Below are 14,473 nucleotides of genomic sequence, written 5' to 3'. Positions count from 1 at the left end.
TATTGCAATGCTATTCGGTTGGAATTAAAGGTTACCAGGAACAATAAATGATTTAAAAAATGGAGACCGACATTGGCAACTCTTGTTTATATTTTTTGCGCTACCCATACAAATGTAGTGTGTAATGCAGCTTGAACATTCACAAATATCTGCTGATTTTGTTATAGGGGGATAGAGCTGGCTATGCGGCTGGTCATGGTAAAGTATATGTGTCTTTGAGACAAGTTCTTGAGACAATAGCAGTATGTGGAAAAGCATTGTTATGGCATCACATCAATGTCAAAAGTCGAGGGCCCCAAAATATCAGGTGAAAAGAATGTATCAGTGTGTTTTAACTTCTTGCAAGCGCAAATGTGAGGCTGTTGTTTGTGCTTGAGTAAGTTTTTTGCGCTCGAGTTTTGAAAGGAGGAGAGTTAGCTAACTAGCTATGCTAAAATCCAAACAACCGGCATGAAACCCGGGCTAATGGCGTCGGGACTAAACGAGAGAGCTGGTCACTCGGGGCACTATACTCGGGCTAACAGCGCTGGAGAGTGGGTTGTTTGGATGTTGGCATAGCTAGCTAGCTAACTCTCCTGCTGTCCTTCTTTCACCACCGTTCTCCGGCTCTTTGAGGTATGCGGTCCATGGCATTCAAAACTCGAGTGCAAAAAACTCCCTCGAGCAAAAACAAAAACAAGAGCCACAAGTATTTATTTATTTATCTCGAAGGAAATTTAGGCATAAAAGATAGGGCCCGCTGATTGCAGGACCTTACTAAAGTAACATCTCGCATCATATGAAATTGCACCCCACATCATGACACCAGGCTTTCTGGATGTGTGACACCTGAAAACAAACCGCTGATCTTGGAATTGACCACAGTGTCTCCCCACACAAATTTGGTGGTTGTCTCCAGAAAGACACCAGCAGGACTCATCCCTGAGGTTGACCTGCTGCTATTCTGAGTCCACTCCATGACAACAGGCACAGCAACCCACCAACTGATGATGAGTGTATATTCAGTACATAAGCTTGAGGAGCCAGAATATTTTAAACACACTGAGCTGTACTATGGTTAACAGAAGCTTGAAGATATGCATTAGTTGGTTCCATATTTTCTAAAAATGTGTCTGTTTGAGAAAACTATGTCTCTGTCTTCAGACTAGCAGACTGGTTGATTAAAATAAAGGCTGGTAAATAATAATGATAGACATTGTGTCCTCAGCATCTCAGATGAGTACTTACTCATGTCTGTGAATAACAGCGTTGAAGAGCTTGCCATCCCTCCAGCTGGTGGTGAAGTTGTCACAACGCATGCCCTGGTAGCCTTCCACCATGCGCTGAGACCAGAGCAGCAGCTTCTCCTTAGCAGACATGTCATCTGACTGCCCATTCACTTGGATGTCTGAAATCTATCAGGTACCAATAAAGAGAAGTAAGTGCTTGATCTTACATGCAATGTGGATGGATATAGAAATACATTTATTTAGAATTAAAATATGACCACAATCCATGATTCTAAAGGTCACCACCACGGCTAATCATAGGGAATTGTATCATTTATATATATATGCATGCAATTCAAACGTTTCACCGAATACCACAGACCTCCAGGCCCTGAACCCGAGAATCAGTTGAGAAGGATAGGGGTGGGTGGGGTGAGGGTTGGGAAGCTAATCATGTAATAGGGTTTAACATAACTAAACCTAACCATGGGATTTTAGAAAGAAAAATATAAATATTTTACATATTCTATATTTTCTGTCCAAGAATTATAATAAAAAATGTTAAAAGGTCAAATCAAAGGCTTTGAAATCTTAAAAGCAATTTCTGTCTGTAATTTGATCATTTATTTGATTTATTATGCTTTTTATACTACAATGTATATAATATAAAACCAACATTAAAGAGACTGGCTTAGCTTAAGGCAAAATCAGGGCACAGCCTGGGAACAAATCTTGAATTATTTAATTTCCTGTCCAAAGCCTACTCTGACTACCACAAGGACAAAGAGCAAATGAGTCATAATCATCAGGGATTCCCTCGTGTTTCCTATCAAACTCCTTCCACAGACCCTGCCTGGTCCAGACACTCCACCCTAGTATTGCTGCTTCTTGCAGCAGGAACCTCTTGACTCACTCTGGACCCAATCCTGGAAATGTTGGCTAAATCTGTCAGGGGATTTTTTTCTTATGATGTAAAAGAAAATGAAGTAAAAGACTGCTACTGTTTCCTCAAGTAGATCATAAATCATATATATATATATATATATTTTTTTTTTTTTTGGATCCATGAATTTAGAAACTCTTGCTACAAGTTTTATTGTCTGTATTGAGCTACTTTATTGAAAGGATCAGGGGAATGTTTCAAAATGCCTTTTTTAAAATGACAAACTTATGCTTGAGTTCAGTCACAGTTGACAGACTACGGATTGTAATAATTATACAAGAAGAGGAAGGATTAAGAAAATTGATAAATACAGTAAAGTGCTTGATTAGAATGCCAACAATTATGTCACCCAAACACCCAGTGAATTTGGCCCAGATTAGACAGGATATCAGCAGCGGAGGAGGTAAATGGTATTGGAACTTAACACTGACAGAGCAGGACACCTGGAAGTGCAGGATGATGGTCCATATTAGCCCCAGCGTAAGCTTGGGGTTCCCGTCTGCTATGTCATCATTCCTAATGTTCACCAGCTTGACCTGGGACAGAAATGAACAAAATGATGGTGTAGTTAAATCTGTAATGTATGTAAAAAAGACCTTCATATTAATGAACAGTTTATAACCGGTCTTACCTGCCGGTGTCTGAGAAAATCCAGTGCAATCTGTACATTCTGAAGTTTGTGGAATCGCATGCGGCCTTTTTCCCGAGGCTGGAGGGGATGGCGGAGAGAGAAAAGGTTAGAAAAGACTGCTAAAAATTGAAAGTGGTAATGGAAGACAGCAGAAAACAAAGAGACAGAATGTCAATATGTGGGAAGAAACCACATAGTAGTGCATAATGGCTAGTAAAATGTAATCCACACTTAACACACATTTGTGACTGAAGTAATGTTGATTTCCTTTCAGTCTGAAAATATCAAGCTGTGTAACAGATGTGTACCTCTAGTACATAATGAGCTGCCAAGCAGGACAGAAGACATGGGAAATACAGACTAATTTGTGGTACCCCAAAAGTTAGGTACTTTTATCTAATGAGAAAGAAACATCTGCCACATTGGTTACACACCCAAAACATGAGCTCAAGGATCAGCCAGATGAAGGTGGTGAGCAAAAGAACATCAATAATTCATGCAATGGCCAAGCTAATTACCCAGTTAGTGGAAAATGACATAGGCAGGCTGTGTCGCTATGCTCAGGCCATTTCTAAGGTTACTAACTTTACATCTACAAGGAAATGCAACTATAAGGCAGTAAAAAATGATTAGGTAGCAGGTTATAATTAACCAGCAGGTTATTATAATACAGTACAGAGCAAATATATGATATTAAATAAGCCATCAACACTGGTTTCACTGCTTTATTTAAACATTTTAACTGTATTATGTGGCTGGTGTTGCATAGTGGGTAACGACACTGTCCTCTGTGTAGCAGCCCTGCCCAGGCAACACACAGAAAATAATCTTTTCGCTCTATATAGCAAAATGCCACCAATAATTTTTTTTGGAATTGCTTTTAAATTGTTTAAAAATGCAACTTTTTTTTTTTTTTTTAGGAGTAACAAAAGACCGTCTTTACTATTAATGAGAGTAATTTTGGAGCACTATTTATCAATTTATCGATTTGTCATGATATGTTCATATAGCTTTCAATAGCTTAAAAATACAACTTTTTAAGAGAAACTTAAGACCATATTTACTATTAAAAAGAGTTTTGGAGCGCTTCTATTCGCCATGATATTAAAACACAATGTGAACAACAACTGCCAGATTCACATTGCATAGATACAAAGTTTTCGTGTGACAGCAATCATAAGTAATTTTCAAATATTCTAAATTCATTACATAAACAGCTATAGAACATCCTGTCAGAGTTTTATTTTTGGCCTAAATGGAAATCAATGGGAAAGTTGACCATAAAAATGAAATATAAAAGATGAAAAAGAAAATCGTTGACAGACAGAACATACCCAAACTGTCCACTCATGGACCCATATTGTGACATGAAAATAAAACCAAAACAAATCCAAAAAGACCCCCCCCCCCAAAAAAACCACCTAAATGACAAACCCACTCACCAACCGCAAGTTCCTCACAACGTCCCTCTCCCTGGACTAGCCCCAGCAAGAGCAGTTCAAAGAGAGGAGGCAAAATGCCCACAGGGCAAAGGTCAGCATACATAGGGAAGGAGGAATAGAAGGAGATGGAAAGGGAGGTAGAGGGAGGTAGAGAAGGAAGATAAGGAGTCAAACAGGTGCCACACAGTTCAAAGAGAGAAGGCAAAGAGTGACGTTAATGTGTTATGGATAAGAGGAAAAGCAGTACTGTAGCATGTAGCATCAAGCTAGTAGAGCTAGAAAGAAAAGGAAAAGCTTTGCATGAAAAACCCCAGTGTTTTGGGTGTGATTCAGTAAAACCAGCTCAGCTTTGGGTTGAGATTTTGTTGAGCATTGAAAACAAAAATAACAAAAGATAGGAATAGTTTAAAATTATAAAAAAATAAAATAAAATAAAACACCATATTTAAAATGTTTAAAATGAGACAGCTTCATAGCGATTCACTTTCACAGTCAAGCTGGTTTCTATTAGCTTAAGGATGTTGCATAAGTACTTGAACTACAGTTGAGTGGGTTGGGGTGTGGGGTGTGGCGTTAGTTGTGGCTTGAGTTGGGCTGCAGTAGGGTTATTCATAGTCACACACAGAGACACACACACAAACACAGTGAGGCTCACCAGTGTCTCCCCAGAGAGCACCTCCAGCAGAGAGATCAGGTTATGTCCATCGCGTAGATCTTCATACAGATCGGACACATGACGCTGTGCCTGAAAAAAAACAAAAAAAACAAAAAAAAAACAGAGACAATAGATAGAGGTTTAGAAAGGCCAAATATAAAATATTTATTGATATAAAACAATTAATTCCATCTTTAACAGTAGTTTTTGGTGTGTTACAGTCTTTACAGTGCAACCTTCACTCAGCTCTGCAGAGTATTAGCAGGAATGCATGCCTGTGGGGCAGCGGAGCGACCTTGACTTCACTACAGACACACCTGCCCGAATGCTGAATGCCAGATGCCATCTCTGACAGGTGATTTATTATAGGGCATAGAGCAGTAATGTATTTCTCAATTAACTCCTCTATCTCTTTTTTAACCCCCTTTTCACATTCATAACTACACACAACTATGTGATCTATCTCCACACACACACTCACTCAATCCACACAATTCAAGCTGTGTGATTAAGGATACTATATATATCCTTATGGTGAGGTTTAACACCATTTCAACAAACACTATTTAACCCCTTGAATCTCTTGAGACCATTAGGTTGTTTAGTTACTAATTATGAGCACAGTCCCTAAAGTGTGGCTTTTTACATTCAAAGGGGTTAAACATGTGCTATCATGCTTGGTAATCCACAACACAGCAAGTGAAGGGAAAGAGAAAGCCGTGTGATGTTCTTATGCTGAAGCTTTTGCACTGCAGGTCAGAGTGAAAGTCTCATTTTTCATATTTGGACACATAAGACAGCATAAGAAGCTCAGAGTTAAAGCCGGGAGCCTCGGGGTACAGAAGAACTCATGCAGCTCAGAAAGGGGAGGATCCCCGTCCTGCCAGGGCCTGTATGCAGATGGTACCTACCTCTGCTCTCCAGTGCTGCACGAAGAGATGAAGCATGAGATCAAGGAACAGATCAAGAGAGAAAAAGAGAGAGAGAGAGAATGAGAGAAAGTAGGAGAGAGAGGGAGAGAGGGATGGGAATAATGGAAGACCAGAGTAAGAGAGAAATGGTTAGAATGGGAATTGAGAGGTGAAAATGAATGCATACATTGGTTAAAGATGGAAAAAGAGGAATAAAAATGAATTATGCACAATTATATACATATATTATCTGATGAAAAGTGTTGATTAGCTAGAGGATATTAGTATAATACCCAATAATTTGAAAATAAAATAAAGGTTATTTTTAAAGCAAGACAAACTGTCTTACAAGAAGCATCACAGAACTAAGTTCTAAAGACAACTCCTTCAAAAATCAGTAAAGCTGGATCACTTCAAAGAGCATCCCACACTATTGCAACATATGCGTTGTGTACACTTTTTTAGGCAGACTGACAAAACAGCATGGAGTCTGCTGTTGAAAGAGTGAAAGTGTGTGTGTGTGTGTTTGTATGTATGAGACAAAAAGGCAGAAATACATATTTCAAAGAATATTACACAAAAAATAATTTAGTTGGTAATAGGGATGTGTCTTGGCAAGAACCTGGCAATGCAATACATATCTCAAAAAAGGAGATACTATTCAATGTATTATTATATACTGCAATACTGTAAGCAAGGTGATATTTTGTATGTGGTGTATATTATATATATATATATATATATATATATATATATATATATATATATATATATATATATATATATATATATATATATATATATATATGCAAATATATAAATATATATTTCAGAACGGTGAGCTCTAATGACAGAATACAACACCGCATTTTATCTGTCAGTGTATTTAAAAAAACTGAATGAACTACATTAATTTTTACAATAATCACAAATCAATACTTTGAGAATTATTTTTTTAAATCAATACAGTATTGCAAAATATAATATCACAATACATCTATGTACTGATATTTTCTTACAGTTCTAATTAGTATTTAAGCTAGTATTTAAGTATTCAAGTATAACACTTGAAACACTTGCTTTAGGGCAAAGTGTTCTTTTCAACACTTTGAACAACCACAGCAATTAATGAGTTGCTGACAAAGAAAGAACACAAAGCACTCTCCTGTTCCTACAAAGCTATATTCTGGATACTCTGAGCTTGCCTAGTCTTGTTGCTTATAAACACTAGTTTATTTAGCATGATTTAACATTTCTTACATTAACCACATATACTCAGAATAATACTTGAGAAAACCACCCTTTATATGGACAGACCATTATAGATGCTTCTTGATAGCAATCTAAAAAATAACATACACTGGACTACATACCTTCTAGCATATTAGTCTGAACTCTCACTGTGCAAAGCTTGAAGTCTTAACTTCAATACAATTAAACATAAAGGTGCTACAAATGTTTTGTTTTGATGACTTAGAAGAACCACTTCATGATGCATTAAACATGTTTCTAATAAAATAGTAAGAACATTAAGAACCTATGATAAAACTTTTGACCATTTAAAGTTCTGCATCACTTTTAAAACTATTACAGTTACTTTTATTTTGAAGCATTTTAATCAGAAGCATAACACTGTAGATAACAAATCAAATCCTACCTTTTTTAGTTTACTATAATATGCACAGTCCATAAGGAGGGACCTATGAACCTTTTTATAGAGGCCACTTTCACCATAAGTCATTTTTCCCAAGAAAAATGTGTAAGTAAGTGCAAGATAAGAGAAGAGAAGCTTTTAAGTCCCAAAGTGTGGAAATTCACAGTTAGACAGATAATGCTACTGATAATGGGAAGGTTATCCAAGGAACTAAGGTTATCCAATCTGAAATCAGCTTTCATGCTTCAAAAAATTTCTTTGGTCGTGCTTTCACATATTTCGCAATTATATTATACACCATATTAAATCTGCCACAACTTGTTTGAAAGCCACTGAAAAGAAAAAAAGAAGTGGAAAGAAAGTGATAGTGCACAGATTTAACCACCAGGGATCACTGTTGCTACACATTACTGACAGTGTTACGTAAGAGTCTCGATTCTATTCTGTTGACTGCCAGAACTAAACTACTACAATCCTCAGTGAATGGGACACGAGGAGGCTGCAGCAGTGATCTACACTACAAAGAGGGGGCTTGTGTAGTGTATGCTGTATTCATGTTCACATCAATCAGACACGGACATTCAGCTGCCAAATCTCATAATTATAATTACTAGTCTGTTTTCGATTGTGATATCTGTTAACATTGTCTGTTTGCAATTCCCTAGCTTCCATTCTCCACAGACTCCGCACTAAATGAGAGCCGTCCATCAGCACAGGCTAATAGTGTGCTGTAATAGGCGTGTTAAGTGGAAGCTATACATTGAGCTTGTTGTGCTCACACTGCAGCTGCTGACAGACAAAATCACACTGCTAACTGATTTACTTGTCTGCTGCACGTTTGAAGGCTAAATTCATTTACCTAGTCGACCACCCCTCCAGATGTCAACATTTAGCACTACTGGCAGCACTGAAGTATTTAAATGAGCAGTTGTTGTGGCTGAATTTGGTCTGTTTTTTAACTTATATTATTATGTTTTTTATTTTAATACTTTTATTAAATTCAAATCCCTTTTTCTAGCTCTAATTAATTTTGTAAAAAAAAAATCTTTTAAATATGTTGTTTTTATCATGTTTAAATCATGTTTTATTCATGCTTTATTATTATTTTATTTTTATTTCCATTTTTACTGTTATTTTCTTACATGTTTGTGACTCTCTCTGTATTTTATAATTATAAAGCACTTTGAATGACTACTGTGTATGAAAGGTGCTATATAAATAAACTTGCCTGGCCTTGCCGTGCCTTGCTTAACAGGGTTTTCAACATACACAAATAAAACTCCTTCTCCACTGCAGTCTGTGTATACTGTACACCTTTACCGTGTCACTGACAAAAGACCCTTTGGACCTTTACCATGCTGGTCTCTTGCTCAACATCCTCTCACAGCAGTGAAACAAGGCTCTAACGTGGAAAAAACAACAATGAAATTGCCCTTCTTCTCATACCTCCTCATAGCTGCCACCACCCTAGAGATCGGCCAATGAGAAACGACGCAGGGGCAAAGTAGGAAAGTTTGAACCCTTAGGGTTTACTTAGGCACTGCATTGCACTTTTAACTTTATGCATATATATATATATATATATATATATATATATATATATATATATATATATATATATACACTTTTGCAACCCAATTAATTTATATAATTATTGAGAATAAGATAATTTATCACAATACGATAAAATATCAATATATTGCCTAGCTCTATAATGAATTATTACTTGAAGTCCTGGACAGAATAGCCCTGGAGTCAAAAAGAAGAACTATAGCTGAAACCTGAAGACTCTAAAGGGAAGGCAGACTAATTCTGCAAGTCTGAAGCACGCAGACAGCCACACGCAGGCAAGCACATGTGCTACTGGCGGCCAGGCTGACTCCACGGGCCCTGAGCACAGTCGGCCTCTTCAGAGTGGCAAAACGAATCCAGATGTTTCTGACTCACTCTCGTGTCCACAGAGCCGGTAACTCTCAGCACAGCATATGTTTGTCTTCAATCAAGGGCTCAGGGGTTTGGCACTACACTGGCCGTTCACAGAATAGACTTTTGTACTGCGAGAGGTTCTTTTTTTTTCTTCTTGGGTAAATGAATGGGCTTCTTTGGTTTCTGGGAGTCAGACTGGTATAAATAGAAAATCCTTGCAAGCTCAGGCCCATTAGCTCTGACATTACAGTGGCTTACATCAAATGAAAAATGACACAGCACATTTTTACTCACAAGAGAAGCTTCAGCAGGAGGTGTTTTTCCTTCACTAATGAGCATGTCTAAAGTGAGTGGTTTGCCTTTTCTGACCTGCCTTTCTTTACTTAGAGTCCCTCACCCATTGTTCCCAGAGAAAGATAAATTGAATGGTGTGTAGCATGTCATTAGAAACCTCTTAGATGTCTCTTGAGCAAAGCTAGTGTGAGGAAAAGTGCTGTGAATAGATTGTTGACAACATGTTTAAAGGCAATGATGTTTTGGGACTAATTACAGTTTAGAGTTGAGTTGCCTGGGTGGCGTTAATTTGTCCATTCACTGTCACTGGGTGCCATTATATGCACATTATGACACATGCAGATGCTAAAAGTGATGGGCTGCTGTAAATATTTTGTTGCCATGGAAGATGATTGCTGTAGACTCTTCTTTCTTTCTTTCGATTATTTATTGATAATAAGTAATAATATAACAGAATAATACGTCTATATCTGATTCTATAAACACAACCTGCATGTGAATCTGATTTTTTGCATTGTTTTACGGTTTACAAGCAGGAATCCTTAAACATGAGTGAACCCTTAATCCAAAGTGTTGCTGAGTTCTGCGGGTTTCTGTGACCTTATGCTGCCATCTGACTCCAATTTCAGTAATTAATAGGCACATGTTTGTGAAACAGGGATCGTCCCATAGTTCAACCCAATCTCTTGGTGTTGGGCTAATTAGAGTTGTGGTTCAAAGTAAATATATTTAATGTGCGTGTATGGAGCTTAGTATACATGGTAGCTATCAGGTTCCACAGATGTTTTATTAGCTTCCCTGATAACAACATGTGGATGCATTTGTGTAAATGTACTCCTCCTGTTTAGATATAAATGTATGACTGTATGTGAGCGGTTGAGAAACCGAGAAACCTGAACTAGGAGTGGGCGATAGGGCCCTAAAGCAATATCATGATATTTCAGTGTATTTATTCAATAGTAATATTATCTGTGGATATCAGTGTAATAATTTAACAGAATACTACTCCACCAAAATAAATATTTAAACGTGAATTAGTATGAATATAAAAGTATTATACATTCAGTACAATAAAAAACAAGAATATCACTATTATCACAAGTTATGGAGTTTTTTTTATTGTGTGAAAAATGTGTAATATTATTACTTATAATGCAATATGACACACCCCTAACCTGAACTACAGCTTTTTGTAAGTATATAATTTATACAGCAAGCAGTCCCCCCTGCTGTGGTGAAGAGGAAAGGCAATAGGAACAGGATGGAAGGAACAATTTAAAACACTGGGCTATTTGAGCTTCTATATCCGTTACTGATATCAGAACCTCATTGAACCTGAAAGATATGTGAATCACAATGGCAGTTCAAAGAAAAGCTAAAAAAAAGCAGCTTATTTGTCTCAAGGCTGTGTATGGTGCCATTATAACAAAACCTTGTTGTGACTAAGGGCTGTCAATCAAAATCATATTTTAGAATATTAAGACCACCCTAGAGTGTTTTACAGAGAGGTGTGAGAAGTGCATTTTCTGAGAATGCAATTTCTAAGAAGTGTTTTATCATATTTTCAATTTAAACCTTGCTAAACAAGTTACCTAAAACATAAAGTTGGTTAGCAGGGGATTTAACTGGTTAAGAGATTATTTAGGGTGATGCTCACTTTAGCACTAAAGGGATTAAGCTAAGCAGCTATCAAAGAAATTCTTCTAATGAAAGACTTTAACTAAAGATTTAAAGAAAGAACAAAAGAGGATAAGAAAATATATATTACCTTTATTAGGTGTTTGTTCACCCACTTTGTGAAAGTCTTCTTCTGTACTCTGTCCCGTTCATCTGGAAAAAAAGGACAAATAAACATTAAATGTGGTTCTAAATGATCTATTTAATTTACAGATGCAGTTGCATTAGAACGCACACGCAAAGTTAGAGTACTCTGTGGCGTGAACAACAACTACTCAAATCTACTAATCACTCTAATCCACTCCAACCAAATGTTTGTCAGGTCAAAATGACTGTTTGGAGATCAGCTCCTTGCACAGACATGCCCTAACCTCATACCAAGGCATCAGCGCAAACTGGCTATGGGGCACTCTAAAAGAGGCATTCACTTGGCAGTTCACTTGGATGCTTTGGCAAATTAAGCTGGTCCTTCAATGGAGTTATTGTGAAACACAGAATGATGGTAAAACTTGAAGAAGCGTCTGAATCAAGAGGATGACCTCAGGCAACACACAAACACACGTATAGGCAAGTCACGGAAAAGCATAACCATGTCATTGCTCACCTGATAAAATAGATAGAACACTCATGTACAGGCTTTTCAAAAATAGAAAAATAATCATATCACCGTCAACGAACACTCTCAGTATTCTTTACCCATCCATAGCATGGATTTTCTTGTTACTAGCATCCTTTTTTTTATTCTTTTAAAGTTTCTGCTTTAAGTAATATAATGTGACAGACATGTGTCAGTACAGTAAAGTAAAAGGTAGAAGTAGGTTTGATCAGAAGTAGAATTCATTAGGTAGGTTTGATTACTGGGGGGGTGAGGCAAGCCTTTCTGGAACTAAAGCCACTTTGGATGCAGTGGCAGCAATGAGCTAAAATGTATTTTTTTAATTAATATCTTTTTAAAATTGAAATATAAATAAAAGTATTTATATGTGCACGAATTTGTAAAGAAGAGTATTTGACTATTTAAAGATGTTTATTTTTAATTACTTACTAAAACAAAGTTTTTTCAATTGTTGCCTAAAGGCAATATTATGACCTTCTCCCACATTTGTTAATGCAATCGTACAAAAGAACCCTTTTACATGATTGAGGAGGACAATTACGCCTCTCTGCTTTTTGGGACCCCCTTGCCCTGCATGGTTTAAATGCTTCTCTGCTCCAACAATCCTGATTTAAAGTATCAGTATGTTATAAAACAGCTGCAGCAGTTAGTAACCAGTTATGGTTAGAAATACAAGGAGTGGAAGAATTTACACAAACATAGTAGCTAAATACAGATATTTTATGAATATATTGTAAAAAAAAAAAAAAAAAAACATTGTTTGGTGTTTGTGGTAATCATAAAAATAGGTATAGATGGCTTATTTCAATCTGCATAACAAAAAACTGCATTGTTTTCTTGTTTTCTGTTAAAATAAGTTAAAATATTAAATTTTATCATAATCATCGCTGCAAAACAAATTAATTTTTGTTTGTATTTCCAGAATAGCTGGAGAATAAATATTTTCTTATCTTTTAATGGAGGTCAATGTAAAGTATTCCAAGTCATTTTGGAGCATTTTAACTGCTTTATTTGTTATGAAATTGGGATACAACGCATATACATATATAAGGATGTCAACAAGTCAAAATAATAAAATTGCAATAATTAATAAAGATACAAAATGTCTGTGTGACAGTAATAAATTAACTCAACACATCACAATTACACTATAATTGCCATGCATTTATCTCCACTGCTCTATTCTTAGATGACCCCTAACAGAAAATTGTATAGGGGCATCTGTCATAATGACTGCTACTTCAGCATATTGCTTCACTTACACTATTGAGAAAGTTTTTTCTCATCCCAGTAAAGTTTTTACATCCCAGTATCAATAGCAGAGCAGCCTACTGAACTACCAGATACTGGTTCCACTATTCTGAAAATTACACCATGATCCACTTCACAGTTTCAGTTGGTAACAATAGATAATTAAGCTATGTGTATTAGAACCAAAGCTGCTTCACATATCTATAACTAACAGATCATTGTGCTAACTTGATCAATCAGAACTGAACAAATGCTTGTTGTAGAATAAAACTGCAGCGGGAAATGTAGAGGAAGTGCCAGTTTCAGAACGCTAAACTGAAGCTTCAGTCACGTTACGTCAGTGAAAAGTCCAAATCCTTTAAAGCCCAGCCCGTTATCTAGGGCTAAAGTGCTAAAGTGCAGGGAGATTAGCTTTTCTTGTTATTCCTGACACACCTACAGGCTACACTTTCTCTACACTTCTCTCCTGGGTGGAGTCATGAGCAAATGTTATTGATCAACATTGCCATAGTGATCGCCAGAAAAAGGAAACTTGACACATTCTGAACAAAAAGGGTGGGGTACTTCCTGTTTGAAGATTACCAATTTAGGGAAAGTGCGTAGACTCATGATTCAAGAAACCAGTCAGGAGCAAGTGACCCACCCCCTTTAAAGAACATAAACTTTGACCTCAGAGTCACTGGATTCCACCAGATTCCTCTCACCAGTATTACGTTGCACTGCTAATGGTTAAGCCGTCACTCCTGCAATTACCTTCACAATGGACCCCACCCTCAGGCCATTCTGAGGTCAGGCACACAGAAATCTGATACCAATGACAGTCTCTAATTTGGCTCCATTGATTTGGCGGCCACTCAATTCATTATTGATCAGTGATAAGCAGCAATGCTCAGCACATAAATAGAAAAAAAAAAAAAAAAAGGATTTGAGGATTAATCACATATCAAGCATATGACAGAACTGCATTGTCTTGATGCCAAAACGATATTTGCACAGGAAGACTTGCGCTATATTTGTTCTTCTGCTAATGACCTGAAAACCAACAGAACAGCAGCTTATGGGATAAAAGGGGTGTGGTCTTTTCAGCTCGACTTTTCAAATCAAAAGGACTAGGTGTAAGTGGCATGTGTGCCTTGTTTTTTTCTTTTTTCCAGTAAAAACTGTTTTTTAGTAATTCAAAAAGTCAAGACTCTAGGCTAAAAAAAATAATACTATAAAGTGTCATAAGATAAAAGCTGATAAAACATACAAACCACTGTAGAACC

General features: G+C 36.8%; 2 protein-coding genes across 8 annotated transcripts in view; both read right to left on the bottom strand.

The window, feature by feature from the left end:
• Positions 1-14,473, bottom strand: part of plecb (plectin b) — a 208,070-nt gene that overhangs the window by 38,734 nt on the left and 154,863 nt on the right. For 3 of the 7 annotated variants that reach the window (XM_022673780.2, XM_007257277.4, XM_007257280.4), the window contains 5 exons: positions 11,433-11,494; positions 4,880-4,969; positions 2,783-2,860; positions 2,595-2,687; positions 1,228-1,394 (listed from right to left, as the gene is read on the bottom strand). In XM_022673780.2, the coding sequence (XP_022529501.2) occupies positions 1,228-1,394; positions 2,595-2,687; positions 2,783-2,860; positions 4,880-4,969; positions 11,433-11,494 (490 nt within the window). Of the gene's footprint in view, positions 1-1,227; positions 1,395-2,582; positions 2,688-2,782; positions 2,861-4,879; positions 4,970-5,790; positions 5,806-11,432; positions 11,495-14,473 lie in introns of all 7 variants that reach the window. The other 4 variants (XM_015607864.3, XM_022673777.2, XM_007257276.4 and 1 more) reach the window with 3 other exon arrangements.
• Positions 1-14,473, bottom strand: part of macf1b (microtubule actin crosslinking factor 1b) — a 108,839-nt gene that overhangs the window by 85,800 nt on the left and 8,566 nt on the right. The gene's annotated exons all lie outside the window — the stretch shown is intronic.

Source organism: Astyanax mexicanus, chromosome 6 (assembly GCF_023375975.1).
Source record: "Astyanax mexicanus isolate ESR-SI-001 chromosome 6, AstMex3_surface, whole genome shotgun sequence".
Lineage (NCBI taxonomy): Eukaryota > Metazoa > Chordata > Actinopteri > Characiformes > Acestrorhamphidae > Astyanax > Astyanax mexicanus.
This window is presented reverse-complemented; position numbering and strand designations above follow the sequence as displayed.